The sequence below is a fragment of the Pagrus pagrus genome, assembly GCF_965226575.1.
Source record: "Pagrus pagrus genome assembly, chromosome: 6".
Classification (NCBI taxonomy): Eukaryota; Metazoa; Chordata; class Actinopteri; order Spariformes; family Sparidae; genus Pagrus; species Pagrus pagrus.
The window spans coordinates 26,772,254-26,795,023 of record NC_140190.1 but is presented as its reverse complement, the minus strand read 5'-3'; the positions used below and the strand labels follow the sequence as shown (position 1 = coordinate 26,795,023).

Sequence of the window (22,770 nt, the reverse complement as noted above, 5' to 3'; positions counted from 1 at the left end):
AGCGATCTCTAAAGTATGCAGGGATGAAATGACGATGACAATGTTAATCTTTACTCGAAAGCAACTAATCTGACTTCTGTGAGTGAATCTGGACTGTGATGGATTATAATAAAAACGAAATCATTTAATCATTTTACATGCAATCATTTCTGTCTCGAGCCTGCAGGTTTTAGCAGAGCTGGTATGGTCGGTACATTTCCAATTAAGAAGGTAGATTTTATACATCAAGTTCAAATATGGAAAAAAAGTTTGGGAGGCAAATGTGAAGAAAAAGTAAAATGATCACTTAATGCCTTGAAACTCAATGAAAGTTTATGTTTGCATGTAATTTACATGGACCAAGATGTTTCCCAGCCACATGTCGCTGGGAGCTTCTGTGTTTGTATCTGTAACACGGTGGAACATCTATCTGTCTCTGAACGCACCCCTGGATCCAGTAGGCTAATGTTACTCAATACTCACCCTTGCTTGGGCTTCGCACTAACGCCACAGCAACGCAGCAAACACAACACACAGAACCCCTTAATCATCAGCCAGCATAACAACACAGCAACTAACAGTAATGAACAAGGAGAACAACAACCCACCAAAGATAAACCTGCTGAGAACATCTGACAAAATACTGCTTTCAAAATAAAACAAAAGTCTAACATGGCTTTATTATTAGTTTTTCCTTTTTGTGCATGGTGTGTGCGTGTGGGTGTGTGTGTGTTTCTTACCTCCCAATGGTGTTAGGCAGTGAGGTCAGCTGGTTGTCATCTACCTTCAATGTTGTCAGCTTCTTCAACATTCCTTTAAATACACACAAATTCACATCGGCATACAAACATGCAAAGTCTTCAAATAAATACACACTTACCTCTAAAATGCCCTTTTTATAAAGTCTAGTTTGGCTATTCTATTCTATTCTATATTTTTTCTTACAGTAAAAAAAAAAAATTCATCCCATTAAAGACTAAAACCAGCAACGATTGGATCGCATTAAAGAGTAAGAGGCTCCGGTGTTGTCAAAAAACGATTACAGACCCATCAGTGAGCCAAATGGTGGCACTGGGTGATGTGTCCTTTCAATACCATGAATCGGTTTAATAGTTCTGTAACTGTAGTTTATTTTAAGTCTGTCCCACATACACTACCCTGCTGCTATAAATATTCCCCGGCATACCAAATGCAAATTAACTGGAGAGTAAAATAGTCCCAAACAAATGCAGAAACACACTCCAGCGTCCAGCTGTTTGAGTAGATTACTTATCTGTTTCATTGTTTTTAAAGCTTTACACCTTGAGTGTGCAATTCAATGTCACAGTACAGAAGCTCTGAGAGGCAAGAATGAAAAGCAAACATCCTGGTGATCTGCTTTCTAAGGCCCAGTCCACACATACACAGGTATCTCTTAGAACAAAGCATTGATGCGTTTTGGTCTTTCTTACGCACCTAAACAGTGTATAGGTAACTGAAAAAGGACTTTTTTTGGAAAACTACTTCAAAAAAAAATCACTGATGCACCCACGTTTGCTTCCTAATTTTGTCTTATCAGCGTATGAGGCATTATTGGCAAATGTCAACTCTGAGCATGATACTGTGGAGAATTTGAGTTTGCACATTGACGGATGTTATATTGTCTATACTGAGAAAGACACACACGGACATTGATCATACAATGAGAGAAAGGAGGGACAACTAGAATCACCACCTTGCAGTTGCATGCCTCCACACACCCGTCAAGTTGCTGTTCCTGAAATACGGTGTTCAATAATGGCTAGAACATTTTTAGCAGAATTTTATGTCACAGTAAAGTTGACCTTTGACCTTTCTGATATAGAAACTTCATCAGTTTATCCTGTTGCCAAAAATATGTTTCGTAAGGTCAGTGAACTTGAACTTTGACCACCAAATGCTAATCAGTTTATCCTTGAGTCCAAATGGACATTTGTGCCAATGTTTAGAAATTCCCTCAATGCGTTTCTGAGATATTGCAGTCACGAGAATGGGTGACCTCACAGTGACCTTTGACCGCAAAAATCTATCGCTAGCGTAGCGGCATAAAAACGACGTTTTATTAAAATTAGCAGTACCTGTTCACCGCCTCGTTCATAATATTTCCTGTTACTAAACAACCACAGTATACAATCTGCTCCCTGTTTACACCGCTTACACAGGATAGTCTTTCTCAAATATTTCCTCACTTGCATCCCAGGGGTTCAGCATCACAGAGAGTAATTAATGCATAATTGTTTGTGTGTATGTGTTTGTGTGTGTACCTATAGTGTCAGGAAGGTGCTGCAGCATGTTGGAGGACAGCAGCAGGTCCTCTAAGGCCTCGCAGCCTGAAACATCCGTGTCCAACGTCTCAATACGATTCTTAGCTAAGTCCAAGTACCGCAACTGACGTAGTTTTCCTATAGACTGCAGCAGGGAGGGCGAGGAGAGAGAGAGGAACAATTGAATAACAAGAAGCACAAACCTCAAAGAAACCGTCATTTAAATATCTTCAGTGCTGCTTTTCTCACTTACCCCTGGTATAGACTGCAGAGAGTTGTTATCCATCCATAGCTCTTTCAGGTTGTGGATCTGTTCCAACACCTCCGGCTAAAAATGCAAACAGAGGAATCCAAATCAGCATATACTCACTGCATATTAATAAACAAATATGAAGTTATAAGGCTATTTATATGAAAACAACTGAATTATTCATTAACAACGGACAAAGTCTCAGCATTAATTAATGTTGTGAACTTGTACAGATCCAAGAAAATAAGTGCATCTTCAGACCAAGTCTTTGGCATAAATAAAGGAAATAAAAAACTGTTGGCAGAGCGGATGAGACTGGCATCTCTCCCTCCATGCTTTCTCTCTCTTGGCAGGAAGACGACCATACAGCCAACCTACACATGTCATATCCGACTTCCTGTCTGACCTCCTGTTAGCCTCCATCCAGCCCTCTCTTCCTCCGTCGTGTCGCTGTGTCCCATTTCAGGGTCCAACTGACGGATAGTGGGCTGAACTCACTCCTGCCTAAAGAGACAGCCTACAGAGGATTCACCATATGCCGCGTTGGGTTTTGAAAATGTGAACTTTGAAGGTGGCAGCCCCCAAAATAGGACACAGCATCTGTGTTTCTGTCCCCATCTCTCCCTTCACCTTTTTCTGTTCCTCTCTTAAAAAAAAAATATGGTTCCACTGGTAAATGCATAAACGATGACTGAGCTTCCAGAGATTGCAAAGGATCATCGCAATGTTTAACATAAAAACAATGAATCTATGCTGCATTGCAAAATTAACTTGCAACACATCAGTCTCACCACATCAGAGAATTCATTGCTACCCAGATCCAACCTCTCCAACTGTGTCAGTCTGTGGATGGACCTGGGGAGAGAGAACACACTGATTACTGCACATTATTAGCATTTAATACTCACATTACAGGAATTTCATACTGTTTTTCTCTACTTCTTATTTTTACTCTTCTTCAAATTATTTGTATTTATTGCCTTTTAGCACTGCCGATAAACAGTAAGTTTGCCTCCATGATGCGTGCAGTATTCATAACATAGAGACATAACAGCACAAGGTTTGTTTTCAACGTCTCTGCTCTGTTCACTGCACAAAGATTCTTCTCAAAGCGTTCATATGGATTATTTTTTTCACTTCTCATATGGGGTTAGTGTTTAGGATGTAGGCCTGTGTGCTCAAATTAAAGGGAAACTTTTAATTTTACAGATTAATGTGTGTTTACAGGTTTTTGGGAGGTACTACTGCATATCAAGTTGCTGGTTCTGAGCTTCGGCATGGAACAACGGCCAGAACATTTTTTGCAGATCATTATGACATCATACTGAAGGTGACCTTCGACCTTTTGGATATAAACTGTGACAACTTCATCATTTTATCCTGTTAGACATTTGTGTGAAATTGTGTCAAAATGATCACATGAACTGTTGAGTAACAGCCACTGTGAGGTCAGAGTGAACTGGAACCTTTAACCGCTGACCACCAAAATCTAATCAGCTCATCCTTGAGTCCAGGTGGATGTTTGTGCCACATTTGAAGATATTCCTTCAAGACGTTCTCGAGAAATTATGTTCACAAGAATGAGACAGACAATCTGAGAACACAAAGCCATCACCAGCGTTGAGGCATAAAAAGTCATATAAGTCTTTCGCGGCTCAAGAGGAAGCTGCATGTAATCTGATAAATTGCCTCCAGTGATGCCATTCAGTGGCTAAGTTGCCTTGTGGCATCAACAGTCGACTGGTCTGACACTGCACTCCTATAACACTCTTGGACTCATTCTGGACAAATTATTAAAATCCATACAGCAGAACCAGAGATATCACTTTTTTGAGTCATGTTATGAAGCACTTCAACAACCAGCACCTACTGTAAACCATATTCATAGCTAAGGAAACCATCGCAGCATTAGTTTTATTGGCATAAGTATTATGCCTTTTCACAATCTCTGTTACGTACAATTGGTGGCTTCATCAGTGGCCATGTTGGGGATAGGAACATAGGGTTACACTCAGCTACATTATGTCAAACTGGAAACATTTAAATCTGTTAAGGCCGACACACTGCTGTTAGAACAGGCCTCATCAGTATTCAAGAACACCTGCCTTGGATAAAAATAGTTTTATCTGGACACCTGGGAGAGCAAGCACACACTCAGTAATATCATAAAGCATCTGTGTTGCATCACAGTTGCACCCAGTGATGCGTAAAGCATCAAATTTTGTTCCTTTATCCTTCCTCTCTCTTCCTCACGCACACATATGGCGGTTTGCCTTACTTTGGCATGGTTTTCAGGTGGTTCTCTCTCAGCTCCAGGATCCGTAGTTTGGAGAGTCTGAGAAACAGAAGGCATATAAACTGAAAATGGACAGTTTTAATTGTTAACACATAAAATGAGGGGACAGAGCCAGTGTCAACATTATTTCCAAGTAAGTGTTAGTGACACATTATAATTGAAGTTAACTTCATCGCCACGGAAAAGATTCAATTTAGATTTCTGTCATTAGCGAGCCTTCACATATTTCACAGCATTTCCATTTGAAATTTAATTCATCATGAACTGAACGGTATCAGCTGCCCTCATTTACAATACATGAATTAGCAAACCAGCAGAGCAACGTGTTGGAAATGGAGAAATAAGCAAGCAAAAAAATACAAAAATACATTACCACGACATCCATTTACCTGGATAAATGCTATAAAGTATATTAATGGGTGAGTGAGTGGAGGAAAGAGTGACTGAACTGAAGAAAGAATATTATTTTTTGTGAGATGAAACGATATAGAAAATCCAAAGATAGAAGTTAGCCCCAGGCTTATCGGGCATACTCTGCTTCTTTAAATAAATACATGTATTGAAATATGTGCAGTTCATACAGTATGAGGGCAAATGAACCTGGACATACTCATTCTTTCCATAAAGATTCTTTACAGTCTAATACTGAATTAGAGTCCGCAGTGCCCGGGGGTGTCACGATGCTCGAAATCAATGATTCGTTTGGACTTTAAGGTCACGATTTGTTTCAGTTTTACATTTTCTTTCAGCACCGACGGCTATCCCATCGTTGGACTATCACACCTGCATTAAGATCAACAGATCATTAGTTTTATGTTCTGACAACTGTCATTTACATTTTCAAACTCTTCTTTGAAGTTTTGTATTTGTATTCCAAATTCCAAATTTGTATTTTTGTATTTTACAACAGCCTGACACCATCCTGGTGTTTTTTGCAGGTGAGGCAAGTTCAAATAATAGTCACCGAAAATAAAGACAAAGTACGGTTTCTAAAAATTTGTCCCAAGTAAACCCTCTTCCCAAACGTCAATAAAGGATCTCTGAAAAAAGAAAACAAAGCCATTATCTCTCATATCTCTCTGTTACCAAGGATACCAGTCAGTTAATAAGTGTCTGGAAGTGCTGCTGCTGAAAGCTCATTTAGATCAATTTTTTGATTTTGAACTGAAATCCTGACACTCCCAGTGGTGCCTGAAATAGCTTGCTAAAAAAAGGAAAAGACACGGTCACACACTTGCACACACTAACAATTACATGCATCAGTTTACCTGCCAAAGTTAGCTGGCAGATACTCCAAGAAGGCATCGTTTAAGAAGAGCTGTGTCAGATTCAGGAGCTGCGTAAAACCATCTGGGAGTCTGGGAGAGGCAGGAAGAAAGAAACAGAGTAAGAAAATACGAACATATGCAAAAGAAGAACGAGAAAAAGAGGAAAAAGAAAGTGTGTGTCCTTGAGGGACCTCGATGGATTAAAACACTGACAATGTTCCCATAACAGCCCTGTAGAAACAAAAAACTGCTGGTAGCCTGCGGATGACTAATCTCCCCCGCGCACACACACACATGCACACACACGCACATAAACACGACACAGTAAAAGAGGCACTTTTGTCTGCGGTATACTGTGTGGTTGAGTCCAGTTGTGATTCATGGACATCACACCGCTGACAAAAAACCCCAGCAATTACTAGAAAAACACCTGAAGCTCCGATAGATTCATATCAGGATGGTGAACAACACCAGCACTTTACTGGAGCAAATTCTGTTGTCTAGGCCGAGCTGATCCAAGAGGATACACAGTTGTATGGTAGTACAGGGTCTGTGGATGCAACCAAGTAGTTATGAATGTATGGATTACAATAAAAAAAGAACATTTTCAGCCTCTTTACAGAGAAAATCAGTGCAAAAAGCTGAACACATAACATCAGTCATTCCACTACATCTTGAACTGAGTCCAGATTCACTCAGACTAGCTGATAATAACTTGGTGCTATCAACAAAACATGGAACTCTTTGGAACATTTTCTTTTTTACCTTGAATAGACAATGAAAACATTACTATAAAAGAGTTTGACAGATGTTCATTTTTTGAATGATGGAGCCGTTGTTTTCACTCAGGTTATCATCCACAAGCTGTACGCAGTTTTTCAGTCTTTTGTCAGTGCAGCTGTGTCAGACTTGAGGAACAAACCTCATCACTGTAGATCAATTTTAATGTTTGCTGCCGTCCAACTAGAGGATGAGTTTCCTAATCAATGTTCAACCTCAGCAGTGAGATATGAGTGAGATATGTTACTACAAGGTGTGTGTTAGTGTCTTACTTGGTGATAGGGTTGACACTGGCCTCCACCACAGACAGGCCTTTACAGCATTTTATATTGTCTGGAAACTCCTGGATACCTGTGAGAGAGGACACAGAGAGGGAGGAGGACATGTGGTGGTGTTACTTTGACTTTTTCTGCAGGAAAACTTTCACAGATTGTAATTCTAACCGCATTTCAGAAGCCGGAGAGTTTGAAAAGTATTATACTTTGCTTAGTTTTTTTTGGTTTTGTTTTCAGGTTTGTTCAGGTCATCTGTGTCACAGAGAGGATCTTTACCGTTTTTACTGATGTCCAGCTCTTTGAGGTTAACCAAGCTGGCGATGGTGGTGGGCAGGTTGGACAGGTCGTTATCGGGCATGCTCAGCTTCTTCAAGGCCTGGCAGTTGAAGAGTTGCTATGGGAACACAGGGGGGGAAACAATGGAATATTATAGTCTGTCGGCAAAATCACACAGACCTTTAGTGGAAAGGTACAAAAGGACAGAGAGCAAGAAAATCAGCTGGAGGCATGCACCACTTAATGTTGTGGAAAAGCAGTGCGATTTTAGCAGCGTTTTCATATGAATAATGCAGAGTTAAACTCCGACATACAGTTACCCTCAGGGACAAAACACATACTGTAGTGAAAGCAAAAACATTCAGAGAAAAGTGCCCTGAAAAGAAAAGTACTGCAAATGCCAAAACACAACAGTGCAAGCATACGCATGAAAGGAAAGTGCTGCGAGTACAGAAAGGATTCACTGTAGATACCAAAACACACAGACATGAAGAAGAGTGATGGAGCAGTTTTTAAATCTTTACTCAACACCAGACAATAATAATGATCTTCTCCTCGGCAGGTAAAGACAAAATCTTTGGCACATTTTCTCTTAAGCTAATCTTTTTTTTTTCACGAGACATTAAAAATGTGTAACAATTCTGAGGACTCTTCAAGGTAACACCTGCAGATGTGGAACATCACCTGGGGAAGGGGCTGAATTTGGTTCACTTCTGGTGCCTTCAGGACAGGTGACCTCATTTAGAGCCACATCATTACAGGAGGTTTGGCATCCTTGCAGGATAAATCCTGAGGACTTACTGCCTACCAGGAGAACTGAATCCATTTTGATGACTCGCAAAATATTTTCAGCTTACAAAGAAGTTCAGTCGATGATCCAATTTTGTGTTCTTTTATGTTACCTAAACAACCCAATCGAATGACTAAATATTGCCAAACCATTACCCCTAAATTCCACCAGATCCATGTTCGGTCCATCGCCGCTCCGCTACGGCAGTAGTAGTAGTAATCCTTCGATTGGGAACACTTCTTGTTGTTGTGTTTATAACACATACGTATAACTGCAGTCACACGTGATTCTTAATTATTGTGGGAACTCCTCGGTCTTGCAACTCCAGCTGTCTGGCAGTGCTACACTGTGTGCATCTCTCCCTTATGAGACAATCCGATACGTATCTAGGCTACGATACGATTCAGGGACGATATCTTTTATTATGGAGCGATTCAGTACGATTCAATTAGATCCGGTTTCGGTACGATATGATACAATCCGATACAATTAATTGTTTCATGTCGACATTCATTTTTCAAGTAGCATTGCTTACCATCAAATAGATATTTCAAGACCAGGGAATCCTATGTATTTTTCTTACTATTATGTATATGTTTATCTTAGTCTGCTTTAACCTCGGTGTATAAAAATCATCCTCATACTGCACTTGAGCACTGTGCAGCAACTGTCAGTAGACAGTAAACAGTGTGGTTCAATTTATTACATAATGTCAGTAGACAATGACAGTTACCAGTGTGCAGTACTACCAGCAGTCACAGAGTACAGCTAATGATAGCAACATGTTTAAAAGCAGACAGGTAACTAGTAATAAAACGGGCTATAGATGCTGTGATTACCTTAAACCTCTCCAAGTGGCTAACTTGTGGCTGGATAAGTGTTTAATCTCTGTGTCTTTGTTTGCATGTTCTTGCTAGTGCTAGCTTTACTAGCATCCTCGTCATCGGCACAGGTTTCACCATGCAGTCTCACCAGATGAATCCTAATTTGTCGTGCCACCACTGTACTTAAACACTGCTCTACATAGCTTGCAAGGAGCCTGCTTAGCATCCAACTTTCCGTCCTCATTATAAAAATCCACACTCTTCCACACTTTTGATTTTTGATTTGACGGTGCACTGTAAATCTTGTGGGCCTTGTTGGATATGTTGCTTTTGTTTTTACCTGGTAGGCAACGCTCAGCTAATGTTACTATGACGCTTCTCACAAGAGCTTCGCACTGACTGTTTAACTTTACAAGAGTTTGAAGATGAGTAGCAGCATAGCAGCTTCAACCAATTCATAACTTTAAAATTGGGCTGACCGGTTCACAGTACATTTAGATCGATCCAGACATCCGAGTATCACATAGTGTAGTCATATCTTTAACTTTAAAACCAATTTCAGAATCATATCAGTGAATTGTTACACCTCTACAAACCATGGATATGTTGAAACGTTACGTTTCTTTATGTTGCAACGATCGATTTTATGCTGTGACAACTCAAATAAGTAACAAAATATCTGTTTCACTTACAAATGTTGGAGCACAGTCTCAAACTGCGGTCACTGGCTTAACAGCCCTCTTGCTTACAACTCCACCACCATACCCTTGACTTCCAGACATGAAAGTCATAGCCTAAGACCGGGCTCTTCCTAACTTCTATGAAGTCACTTATAAAATGCTATGTAAAGTTAGGACTGCACAATTACAGTACAAGAACAAATTATTCTTATTATTATCATAATTCAAAATTGCAATATTCAAATCGCTTGGCTGGATTATTTAAATAAAGGTAAAATGTTTGACAGTACAGCATTATAATGAGTGCAGAGATGCCCGTAAATCTCATAATTTAACCTAATATATGCTCACTCACATTAACTCCTACACTCCACTTTCGAGTTTCCAAGTCACCGACACTACACAATGAACGTGGACCTATACAGACATTACAGGAGCACAGGAACCACAGAGCCAGCTGGAGCTAAGCATGGAAATGGCTTATCTGTGCCTGTGGGTCAGAACAGGCCACTGTACTCAAAGACACAATCACTTACTCACACACACTTATGGAGCTGTCCAACTCACTTACATAAAGGCCAATCATTCTGGCAGCCTCGATAGCTCTTATACAATCTTGGCACACACACGAATACACGCTGTCGAGGCAGAGCGGATTTTTTTTTTGTTTGTCTGTCAGTTGAATGCAAGCTTGACCTGCCACTGACGCAGCCTTCATTCATGCAGGTTATATTAAGAAATTCCATTCAACGTTTGTGTCATTTAAACCAGAACAGGGTCCCAATAAAATGAGATGTCCCTCGTATAAACAGCACCTGTAATTCTCCTTGAAACATTGGAAGGGCATTTGGCCTCATCACTGCCCACATGGGGGTTTTCTGAAGGCCTCTGAATCGTGTCTTTCACCACATGACATCTGTCGCCTGCTGATGTCTGGTGGAGATGTAAACATGCTGGAAAAACAATCTTGCTGGTCTTGGCTTCATGTGCAACCTGTCATCCCATCTATCTTTAGACCCTTGGTTACAATAAGGAAAAACTTTTGCATGCTGACGATAGCATGTAAATGCTGACATTTGTTCAAATCATTTAGCACACCTGCAGCTGACAAAGTACAATGTTAAAAACTGCAAGCCAAGTCTGAGATTTCTTAAACTGGCAACTGCATTGAGGATAATCACTTTTCATGCAGGTGGCAACATGGCCTCCGTGCCACCCTCTCTGGTCGCAAAGATCCAAGCAGCCAATCACACCAATCATGTTGCTAGAAACGCATAGCCAGCAAAAGCATTGTTTTCCAGTGGTACAGTGCACCTGGCGCGTGCTCCTGTCTTGCACTGCACATTTTGTTTTTCTTTCTACCAGTTGAAATATTTTAAAATTGCTCCACTTCAGACATTAATTACATTTACCAGGATGCACTTGCAGTCCCGCTCCACAAGCACATCACGCTGTTTTGCCAAAGACGTTTTTGAATCATCCCCGCCTATAGCAACAAGTCTCTCTGTGATCCGGGCCTGAGAATAGCAAAGCTGTCTCTCCATTTTTCAACCATTAAACACCTGATTTTTGGATGCTTAACAGATTGCCTCTATACTTTGAGTACTGCTTAACTGCAAATTCCTTTAAATGAAGATACTTGCAAATATGCAACAATGCATAGTATTTAATACGTAAAAAAATATAACAGTTCTTTATTGTGTAAGACGTACGTCACTGCTCCCTATGAGAAGGTGCAACACAAACTGGGTTGACTGGCTGGCCTTGGTTCAGGATCAGGCAGTCAAGAAGTAGGTATGAGCAGACTTCCAGCAGGAAGCGGGTCAACCTGTGGTTCAGAGTTACCTTGGGTAGTTCCTCAATCTGGTTGGCGTCTAGGTAGAGCTCCTCCAGAGTTCTTTCGAAGCTGAAGATCTCCTTGGGGACCTGCTGCAGGCTGCAGTGGGAGTAGTCCAACACTGAGATCACTTCCTCTTCGCCACGGAAACAACGGCACGGCACCAGCCGGCCAATCAGCTTCCGCTTCGTGGTCATTTCCAGACACTGCACTGTAGAGACAAGAAGAGGACGGGAGAGAGAGTGTTAGATTCATTTCAGCGTCTGACACTTGTGAACAGGCTTGTTACTTCCGATTGTTGGTTTGACAACTCCAAGTTTACTCTCAGGATAAATCACTAAAATATAACAAAGGGTCTGAAATACAAAACTAGCATCCATTATGTTTCTGCTTAAGAGAAGCTGGCATTAACATTCATGTGTGGGATTTTCTCAAAAGGGTTTTAAAATACATTTTTGATAACAGCCATGAGCTGCAGTCAGTAATGGTGGCAGATTTCACTGCTTTTGATGAGTAATGCAATAAATAAATGCACGAAGAAGCACGTTCTCAAAAAAAATGAAGAAAACACCCACAACGTCTAAGGGTGTAAAAATGAAATAAAAAATCTTTATGTGACTCTGCAGCCGTCAGTGTTAAATTGACACTTAGATCAGCTCTAACAGCTCATCAGTGGAGGCACATCATCTATGAGTTGGCAAACAGCCCTGTGATGGACTGCAGACCTGTCCAAGGTGTACTCTGGACTCTTGCCCATTCTGAGCTGGAATAAACTCCACATACCTCGAGAGCCCTACAGAGGATAAACAGCTATAAACAATGAATGGACAAAGTGACTCATAAATCAAACCAAATCATCCGTTGCTATAGTTGACACTGGTCACCCTACACCTCTTCCTGTTAGCTGATTATCTATTCAGTGCCTCTATTGTATGTTACACCACAGCTGAAGAATATATTTATTTCTGATTGCTGGTTGATCTCAAGACGTATATGTTGCTTTAAATCTTTAAAATCAAGTGAGCAATTGGTACAGATAGCAATGTAAGTTCTTCACATATCAGTGTTTGATCACAAAATCACTAATACAATAAAGCTGTCTTCCCTGTTGATTTGAAACTTTCAAAAATAGTCTCATATACCCAGAAATCTGTGCAAAAATAGCCTGTCCTCACAAGAAAAATGACAACTCTGTTAGAATGTTTGAGAGGGTTAAAACAATCGATCACTGCATTGGAAGAAACCTGTAGTGGCTGCAGTAATTATGACAGGAGCGAAGCAGCAAGTCAAGTAACAGAGTATCCACAAGTTCCTCGGAAGATTACTGGGAAAATGATTATGGGTGATATTTCCAGTCCAACTATTATAATAACTGACACACTGGCTGCATTTTCGAAGCTTTAGAAGCATTAGTTAGCTGAGTGGGCAGAGCAATAATTATAGTGTTCGTGGTACCCACAGAAAGTCTGGAGACTGCTGTTCATATCCCGTGTGAAACCAAGTTTACTTCCACAAACACAACATGTCACATACATTAACGTGTTCTTATTTTAACCCAAACCAAGATCTTTTCCAAAAACCTACACAAGTGGTACTGTTGCCTCAACTTCACCAAACTACAGAAGGTCAACCACTAACTTAAGTCATGTATGTAACAAAACATTAACTGTGTTAAAAAAACATAGGTAACTTGCCTCATGTCGTCATTCACAAACAACCTAATCTGTAGTTAAGGTTTGAAGACGCGTTGTGCAAAAATATTTTCTATGACAACTGTTAGTGTTGTGATCCTTCTACTCCAGCTCAGCAAAGAAGGGGGAAACAAAAAGAGGGAATACACAGACTGCAGAAATTTCAGTAGCTTCAGATAGAATGGGAATCTATCCTTTAAGTGGGGCTTATAAAGGACAGATGCAGGTAAACTCAGATGGGTAAAACAGCCTCCTCTCACCAACAATCAGTAACTTGGCTCACAGCAGGCAGAGATTCGACTCCTTCACACACACACACACACACACACACACACACACACACACACACACACACACACACACAGTCACTCTCTTCAAACAACAAGCCACAGCCATATAATTAGCCCCGAATCCTTTTGTAATTCTGCGACAACATCACTCCATTACACGACTCCATTTAAAAAGCCAGCAGCTGAATGGCATGAGTAGGCTAACCATGGGTATTAAAATCCTTGAGTGAGGATTTATCACTCAGCTTTATCATTTCAAACCCAAACGCTTACTACACTCAATCTACTGACAAATAAAAACGTTTTAATGCCAGGCCTTTCAGACAGAACAAAGAGTGAATTTTCAGTTATCTGACTGCCGCCTTAATTTCCTGTTTGATCTGGATGATCTTCAACCAGCTGAGACGAGGAGAGTAGAGATGAAGTCAGAGAAAAACAGGAGGTGATGAGGAGTTAGCAGCTGCAGTGGTGTGAGGAGGCAGCGAGGAACCAAAAGGGAAGATGAGGAGGAGAAAAAGAGAGAGAGGAGATGACAATGAGGAGGTGAAAAGAGCAGACAGAGGGAGAGCAGAAGGCTCAGAGATAAGACCTGCAGCTTTATCTGACTATAAACACACACATGTCCAGCTCCGCAGCGTAACAGATGAATGGAGCAGATAGACAGAGTGATCTTGAGCACTGTGAGGACACTGTGTTATCTGCTCCTGTTTGTTGCATGGCCAGTGAAATCTGATAAAAAAGGCCGCAGATCCTCCCGGACTCTTTATCTAAAAGGGTCGGACCATTAAAATCAATACATTCTTATCCACAGCCACGCTCAAAGCAGGCGTAATGAGGCGAGCTGGGATTTACTGGTTGTCTACAGTATGTGTAAAGCCAGCAGGCAGCGCTTTTCATGGCACACCTTGGACCACTGGTTCTTGTTTAACCTGTCACGTTCAGAGCTAAAAGGTTACCCAGGGTTTGTTTAGCGCTGGGGAACAGGTGGGGTTTTAACAATAAGGATTGCCCGGCTCTTGAAGTCCTGCATTTTTCCTTTTTCCCCTTACAGCAGCAAGCTCAGGAAGCATAATATAGAGGCTTCATGATCTTGTTGTTTCTATGCGGCGAGTTTTAAATTCTTACAAATTCTTCAATAAAATCTATATCAAGCATTTTTTTTTTTTTTTTGCTTTGTAAGAATAAAGTGACGGGCATTTAATTTAAGAAAAGTCTAAACTGATTTGATAAAACTTTGCATGCAATGAAAGACAGTTGTAACTGAGCGTTCTCACTGCTGCAGACTGATTGGGACCAATAAAAAGACTATAAAAGTATCAAGAGAGGTGAGGGTTTGTAGTTATTTACTTAGTTACTGTTACCATTTTTGACAGGTCAAGATTTTGCGATATTTAGAGTAAATATTGTATTTTGTAAAAAATATTTTGAAAAGATGGTTATACATTTTTTTGGTATGTCCTGTATTTATAGTAACACATATTTAACCTGTATAGTCACATGAATAACTGATAGATTGTGAAGAAACAGGAAACAACCTCCAGTTTCTACCAGTGAAGTGTAGAAAAAAACATTTTGGGAGTAATTTGCTGAATATTAGAGAAGATTTGTTCAACATGTTTAACAGATCTGGACATTTTATACTTCATATTATGACAAGACAATCACTGACAAATCACTGAAATCAAGTTGTGAAGTGTTGGAGTTTTATTAAATTTATATGCTGATGATCATACACTGTACCCATGCAGCGGGAGCAGTGGGCAGCGTACAGCACTCAGGGCACAACTCCAGAGCTGAGCCAGTGTCTTGGTCAGGGGCACTGACAAAAGAATCAACCTACTGTACATGTTTTGATGGTGGGGGAAACCAACACAAGCACGGGGAGAACATGCAAACTGCACACAGAAAGGTCCTGACCCGGCACGACTCCGAACCCACGACCTTCTTGCTGTGAGGCAACAGCGCTCACCACTGCGCCCCACCTGTTGAAATACTCTGCAGTGATTCATTTTATACATTTTGATGCATTTATAGTGAAACAGTAGTCTGCTCCTTTGGCCATGTGTGCTCTCTTTTTGTTTCAGTTTGGACATGTGTCAGGTAACTCCGTCATAGTCACTACAGCAGGAGAAGAAACGATGGGGATCTTCTCATTGGCTGAGTATGCAGGCAGTCCGAGTGCTGGCTTGGCTGGAAACTACAAGAAATGAGTGAAATCGGTTTAATACTTGCAGCATCCTCTAATCAACCGCTTGACATCCCAGCCAAGAGCCAGATGGTCCAGTATAATGTTCCAAACCTGCAACAGTGACCACAGCTGAGACGACCTTTTGTTTCAATAGTTCCTCTGCTGCTCCACTACAGACAGCTTTTATCTTCTTCCTCAGAGCAATTATCTGTTGTTTTTATCTCATTTTGTGGAGACGCGGCTTGATCTGTGTTCTGTATCTTTTGGTAAACTCATTCATAAAGTCCATTCATTTCTGTTCACAGACATAATGATTAGTCACAAACAAACAAACATTTGTTTTCACCAGCCGACATGTGGTGAACTTAGAATAAATACAGACTGTCTTCTGAGACATCCAAAATGACCCAGTATAAAACAACTGAAAATGATTGTGGTTATTGATTTGGCAAAATCGATAAAATAAATATCAGCACACAGTCTGCTAAACAATCTGTCTTTATTAGCCACTCATACTGCAGTGGCTTGATTATGCACTCACAGTCTATTGATGTATCACTTTAATTATGCACTGAGAGAGCGGACCAAAAATAACAGCATTTTTGTCAAGAGAGCTGATGGTACCCGTTAGGATTAGGCAGCAGGGACAATGACAGCAAATTAAGGTGGGCAGCGATCAGTGCCGAACGTGAGCAGTCACCTTCATGACACAACACATACCTTTGGAGATTTTACACCAGGAAGAACCCAGGATATGGACAAAGACAATGCACAGACAGGGAGGATGTAGAGCTGCTGAGAGTAGTGTGTCCTCAAATGTATGGATTTTAATTCAAAAGATAAATCTGAGAAAAATGACAAAGCTCCTAAAATATGACCAATTTATCACCGGACACATGCAGTCCATTTACAGCTTGTGTTCATTCATATATTGTGGAAATCTTTGCTTTGCTCCTGTGCATCTCGTGCTCTGGTCGACCCCGCCTGAATGAATGAATGTTAGGGGGGACACTGAAATGTTTCCAGTCCTGCTCAGACTCCCAGAGAAAAGAGGAAAAAAAAGTAGGAAGAGAGTCAGAGCAGGCCGGCACCAATAGGGTGAAACTAGGAAGTGAGCGTGGTTGGCTGTGTTGGCTCTCGCTGCTGCTATGGAAACAGCATGACAGAGCAGACTGACTCTGCAGAGGCAGCGCTACATGTACATGTGCAAGCTCTCAACACACACACACACACACACACACACACACACACACACACACACACACACACACACACATAACAGTGTAATGATAATAACACACACACACACACACACACACACACATGGAATGTAACTAAGTACTCAAGTACTTTACTTAAGTACAATTTTGAGGTAGCCTACTTGTACTTTACTTGAATATTTCCATTCTCCACTTTACTTTTTTACTCTACTACATGTATTAGTTAACTTTAGTTACTAGTTACTTTGTAGATTACATGCTGTCAGAGCCAAAGTAGCACATTTTTAAACTATGTTATAGGCTTAGTCTAGTCTAGTCTTAAAAGTATACTATAAACATACATGTAAATATTTGTATGGTTTATTTTACTTGTACTTTTGATACTTAAGTACATTTATTGCCAAAGAAATGTACTTTTGATGGTTAAGTAAATGTAACACCTTATATGGTTGACTTTTACTTTCACCACTTTTTCACAACTAACAGTTTAGCATGATATCTTTACTTTTACTCAAGTATGACTTTTGGGCACTTTTTATATCACTGCACACACACACACACACACACACACACACACACACACACACACACACACACACACAGGTCCTATTAATAGGCCTCCACTTCTTGCCTCAGATGTTAAACAGTCAACATCCCAACACGGCAGTCGCTGAATCTGTGGCCTTCCTTTGGGCTGATTAACGTCAGATCAAATATTGTACAGATGCCCCGCTCTAAACACATTTCCTCAGCCCTATTCACATGAGACTGGTATTACCAGCAGACCTCAGGTGATTTAGAAAATGACCTCCCCACATTTCTGTTTCATCTGGCACATTCACACAGGATGAGCAAGTCTTATTTACTCTCCTGGATATGATGTAAAGGCTCTGTGTGAGATCAACTTTCAGAAGTAGTGTCAGAGTTGATTTGCTCACTTTCTACGTGTGTTACAAGCATAAATACAAATTAGCAGCTCATTTAGATCAAGTAATGGATGCTGTGTGGCTGTCCTTGAATATGACATTTTGTTGCTCCGAACCTTTTCTGTCACTCGTTTTTAACGTCAATACAGCCGATCTCAAAGCACAGCTGGTGACTGCTGTTGAACAATTTAACAACAGTCAACATTTGTTGAACTCTCAACTAAATTTCTACTTCTTATGTTCAGTTGTCTGACAACAGAAAAGCAACCCCAAATCATCAAGATCCCACAGGATCAATATCATTACATGACCTCTGTGACAGAGTATGGTTTCACTGGACTCCAGCAGATTCGCACAGGATAAAGATCAGAGACATTCCCTCGTCAATTATTACAAATTACTAGAGGTCCCCAGGTAATACTAGTCCCATGAGAATAGGGCTTTAGACTCATTCCCACCCTTTCCCTCTATTGAAGATGATCGTCTGGTTAATCACAATAATCTAAAAACAAACTACTCAGAATGTAGATTCAACATGGATTCATGAGTCAGAACAAAAGATTTACATCTGCTCAACAAAAAAGCAAATTGTGAGAATATTATATGCAACATATGCAAAGTAAAAAAATGGCTGTCACGCTCCATAAATGTAATGGAGTATTTCAGTGAGTAAACTCTGCACCACTGCTACAAAGCAGTTTGCCCTGTGTCATCGCTCTTCCTGAGTTTCACCTCAAATGCTCTCTTTTCTTTTATCTTCTCTCTGCTGTTCATTGAAGTTTGTGTGTGTGTGTGTGTGTGTGTGTGTGTGTGTGTGTGTGTGTGTGTGTGTGTGTCTGTGTGTGTGTGTGTGTGTGTGTGTGTGTGTGTGTGGTGTTAGTATGTGTGCCTCCTCTAGCAGCTCCAGAGGGTGAATCCCCCAGGGTCCCATGACCGCCATCCCTTCACGTGCAGCCCTGCCGTCACCATAGTAACGGCTGCCATAGAGACCGTCTCCCAGGAGCTGGGTGTATTTTTACTCTCTCTCTCTCTGTCATAAAACAGAACATGCTGCACTCAGTGGGCGATCGCTCCACATTTGGCGACGCTTTACATAGACTCGCATATATCAGACGTCTTTATAGCTCCTGAAGACGAGCTGGAGAGCAGCTTCTGCATGTCTCTGTCTTTGTTTTTGGAAAAGGTGTGAACGCTGCACTCTGCAGAACTCTTCGCAGGCTTCTGCACTCTCTCACAATTAGACAGTCGCACACTGCCACGCACAAGCACATGCGAAACACCGACACACATAAAACGCGCCCACACAGACTCATTTAGTTTATGATGACTTTTGCGACATTGACAGCGAGAGAAAATGGAAGATCCTGTTTAACATCCCAGTGCTTCGCAGTGTCAAGTAAATCCCTCAGCAGTGTGTGTCAGTGTGTGTGTGTGTGTGAGAGAGAGAGAGAGAGAGAGAGAGAGACTGTGTATGTGGGAGGCAGTTAGCTAACTAGCAGCCAGGAACAGCCTGTTCTGTCTTTGTTACATTCATTAAATCACCACTTACAGTAGTTACCTGAACCACCACATGCATCCAAACAAACACATTTATTTGTCTTTTGTTGTGAGTCAGGACCCTAATCATCTGTTAACTTCCTGTTTGAAAAGCCAAGTGACTTCAGCTAATAGGCCATTCGGCGCGTCCTGGAATGACCAGAAAATAAAGTTATTGGGGTTTAAATTACAGGTGAATCTCGAGGGGAATGATGGATATTGATGATGGACATTAAGTTTGACATCCTGGGTATTTTGTAGCCTCACGGCCAACACAATCTGGGACAGCTTCCAGGTAAACATCACATTAACAAGAAGAAAAGACAATAAAGAAATGAATAAATATCCAACTTGAATGTATTTCTGCAAACCACTGATTCGTTCACATCTGGACAGGACTGTTTTTCAACACTTGTAAGTGCGAAACCAGTTGATATTTTAAGGAGAACACAAACATGTTTGAAGCGACAAAGCCAGGACCTCTGAACATCTCCTGCCATGTTTGGCCAGACCATAAGCACAGTGCTGTTACAATATAAAATTGAAAACTGGGCCAAAAGAAACGTCAAGTTGCAACATATATTTGCAGAATCTTACACTGCCAACATCTTACTCTAGCAATTGGGATGATTTAACATATTAGCTGCTAAAACTAATGTCACCGAGCACGTAGCAACATCTGGCCAATGATCCATCCATCACCTACTTTTCCTGTTAATGGCCACATGGGAGCCAATCACAGCTCAAAGTCAAACCAGTCTATCAAAGGTGTGGCATATATACAGTATGGACAGTCACAATTACATGTTGATGAAGGTTCTCAGTCATCTTCAGTTCTGAAGAAGCTCTGAAGAAGCCTCTTGGATGAGATGTGAAACATCTTCAAGATACTGAAACAAGTCCAGTTGCCTACGATACAGCACTAAGAAGTCACAATTACGTTCACACCTGTGGGCAATGTAGTCACCAGTTCACCTCACCTGCACAACTACGGCTGTACTGTACAGTACCCAGCTGTACTAGAACTGCGATGAATGGTCAAAGAAAAAATGTATAAAAATGATCTGGTTCCAGTTTCTTAAATGTGAATATTTGCTGGTTTGTTTGCCGTTCTGAATATATTTGGTATTTGGACTGCTGGTTGGACAAAACATCACATTTGAAGACATATCCTTGGAAATTGTAATGAACATTTTTCACCATTTTATGACATCACATTAACCAAATGATGAATTGAAAAAAACAAAACCTGACCGATCATGCTATGGTAAGATATCAACCCAGACATGTTGAGGACATGTCACACTGCCAACTCCACACAGAAAGGCCTCAGCCAACAGGAGGATTTGAACCCAAACCCTTCCAGCTAAAGGCAACAATAATGGTATTTTTTATCATTTTATTTATCAAGATGAAGACTCACTGACTGCAGAATAGAGCAAAGCAGAGTTAGTCACTGTTAATTAAATTGGATGCAAGTGAATTGCCTCTCAAAGCACAACATGATTCAGTTGAACTTTATTAGCACATTTGCCTGCAGGCTCTGAAGTGATCTGCCAAAACACCAACAAAGACAAATCTGATGCAGTGGTTCAACAGGAAGTTTGGTATTAAGAAGACATGGAGAAATGTGGAGGCGAAGATAAGTATTGTACGCTACTCAAAATGAGTTAGGGATATTAGGACATCAAAAAATCACAAAATAAAAATTCAGATATGAATGAAACACTAAAATATCCCAACATCCCTAACTCAGTTTGAGTAGTGTAGTTCCTGGGAATCCCTCTTGTCTCTTACTTCCAAGATCACAGACACAAACTAGAATGGCACTCAGTAGAGCGTATACCTCCGTCAACAGTCTCCTTTTGTACTCATTCATGATCTTGTTAATATTTTGCTGATTAATGAATCGTTTGAGTCATTTATCAAGCAAACATTTGTTGCTTTTTCTTGTCTTAGCATCTTCGAAAACTGAAAATATTTGAGTTTTGGACTGATGATCATGTCACTTCCAGCTCCAGAAAATTCAGATTCTGCTTCTTCTGCTGTTTTCCGATGTTATATGGATTAATCAAGAAAATATGGGGCAGATTTATCAATGATCAAAGTAATTGTCAGTTGCAGCTTCACTCTACTAATTTGAAACAAACACTCAGTAGAGCGCATACCTCTGTCAGGGCCCAACGACTTTCTTATGCCACTGAAACACGGCAGATTGTTTTCATCAAGATCCATGCATTATTCCCTGAGAAATTAGTGTCTATCTTGCAATGTTAAAGAAAGTGAGAAATAATTCCTGGGATGTCTGTTTATCTGGATCTGCACCTAAAGTTAATGGTGTCTGTTTTGGGCTGAGACCTATACTCCATCCAAGTTATGTGGAAATCCTTTCAGTAGTTTTCGTGAAATCCTGCTGACCAGCCAACCAACCAACAAACAAACAAACAAACAAACTAGGCTGAAAACATAACCTTCTTGGTGGAGATAATAAAACTGAAGTGCTACAAGGTCGAATGTTACATTGTGCGAGCCTTAGTGAACAATGACCCTTCCATTTCTGAGTAAATACATACCTACAGTACAGCACTCATCATTAAACAACAAACTTCATTGTTTGGAAGGAACTGACACCTTTTTTAGGCCCAAACATCCACCCCCAGCCTCTTCTCTAAGAGCTTTTGCAGCTGTATGACAACAAAATGCCTCCTGCAATGTTGCTAATGAAGAAATTACTCACGCAATTAAGAGAAAACACTGTCAGGAAAACATAACCAACGGTCATATTATGTTCATTTTCTTTCTGGTGATGACAGAGTCTCACCAGGAAGTCAAAGGAATCACGACACAGTCTTGTTGAATCATGGTTTGGGCATTTTCACACTCAGTCAGTCCAATCTGCCTGCCACTGTGGCTCCAGGTGGCACGTCGGTAAAACCCAACGACCCTTACATCACTGACACTAAAAATAACAATCGACAACACAACAAAACACAGAACAGCTGACGATTCACCTGCACCCAAAATGCTGGAACCAATTATGCTCAGATGCATGAATGAACAAATACACAAAAACCAAATGGGTCAAACCAGTGTTACCTAAACTGAGACTGCGGCCACAGGATGACCTGAAAAGATGTTTCCTAAGTGCCCAGCTTCACTCTGCACTAGAAAAGTTTAGGTCCTGTCTGCCTTCAGGGGAGAAAATGGACAAATGACAGACAGGAAGTCAGACAGACAAACAGTGGGATGTATAAATAGTACGCAATAAAGACAGATAAACAAGCATCCAGACAGAGAAAAGCAGCGTGACAGAGAGTCGTGTTGTCAGAGAGGAACATATCTGGGTTACTGCAGTGATTTTATAACATACAGTACAGTGTTC

The 22,770-nt window shown here is 40.7% G+C and overlaps 1 protein-coding gene across 17 annotated transcripts in view; it reads right to left on the bottom strand.

The window, feature by feature from the left end:
* The window catches only part of lrrc7 (leucine rich repeat containing 7), a 130,759-nt gene that overhangs the window by 30,176 nt on the left and 77,813 nt on the right, over nt 1-22,770 (bottom strand). For 15 of the 17 annotated variants that reach the window (XR_014622756.1, XR_014622757.1, XM_084354948.1 and 12 more), the window contains 10 exons: nt 11,546-11,748; nt 7,407-7,524; nt 7,128-7,206; nt 6,076-6,165; nt 4,790-4,846; nt 3,303-3,366; nt 2,515-2,589; nt 2,262-2,406; nt 720-792; nt 463-480 (listed from right to left, as the gene is read on the bottom strand). Coding sequence is in view for 15 of the 17 variants with exons in the window: in XM_084354937.1 (XP_084211063.1) it covers nt 463-480; nt 720-792; nt 2,262-2,406; nt 2,515-2,589; nt 3,303-3,366; nt 4,790-4,846; nt 6,076-6,165; nt 7,128-7,206; nt 7,407-7,524; nt 11,546-11,748 (922 nt within the window). In the remaining 2 variants the exon portion in view is untranslated. The remainder of the gene's footprint in view (nt 1-462; nt 481-719; nt 793-2,261; nt 2,407-2,514; nt 2,590-3,302; nt 3,367-4,789; nt 4,847-6,075; nt 6,166-7,127; nt 7,207-7,406; nt 7,525-11,545; nt 11,749-22,770) is intronic. The other 2 variants (XM_084354947.1, XM_084354945.1) reach the window with 1 other exon arrangement.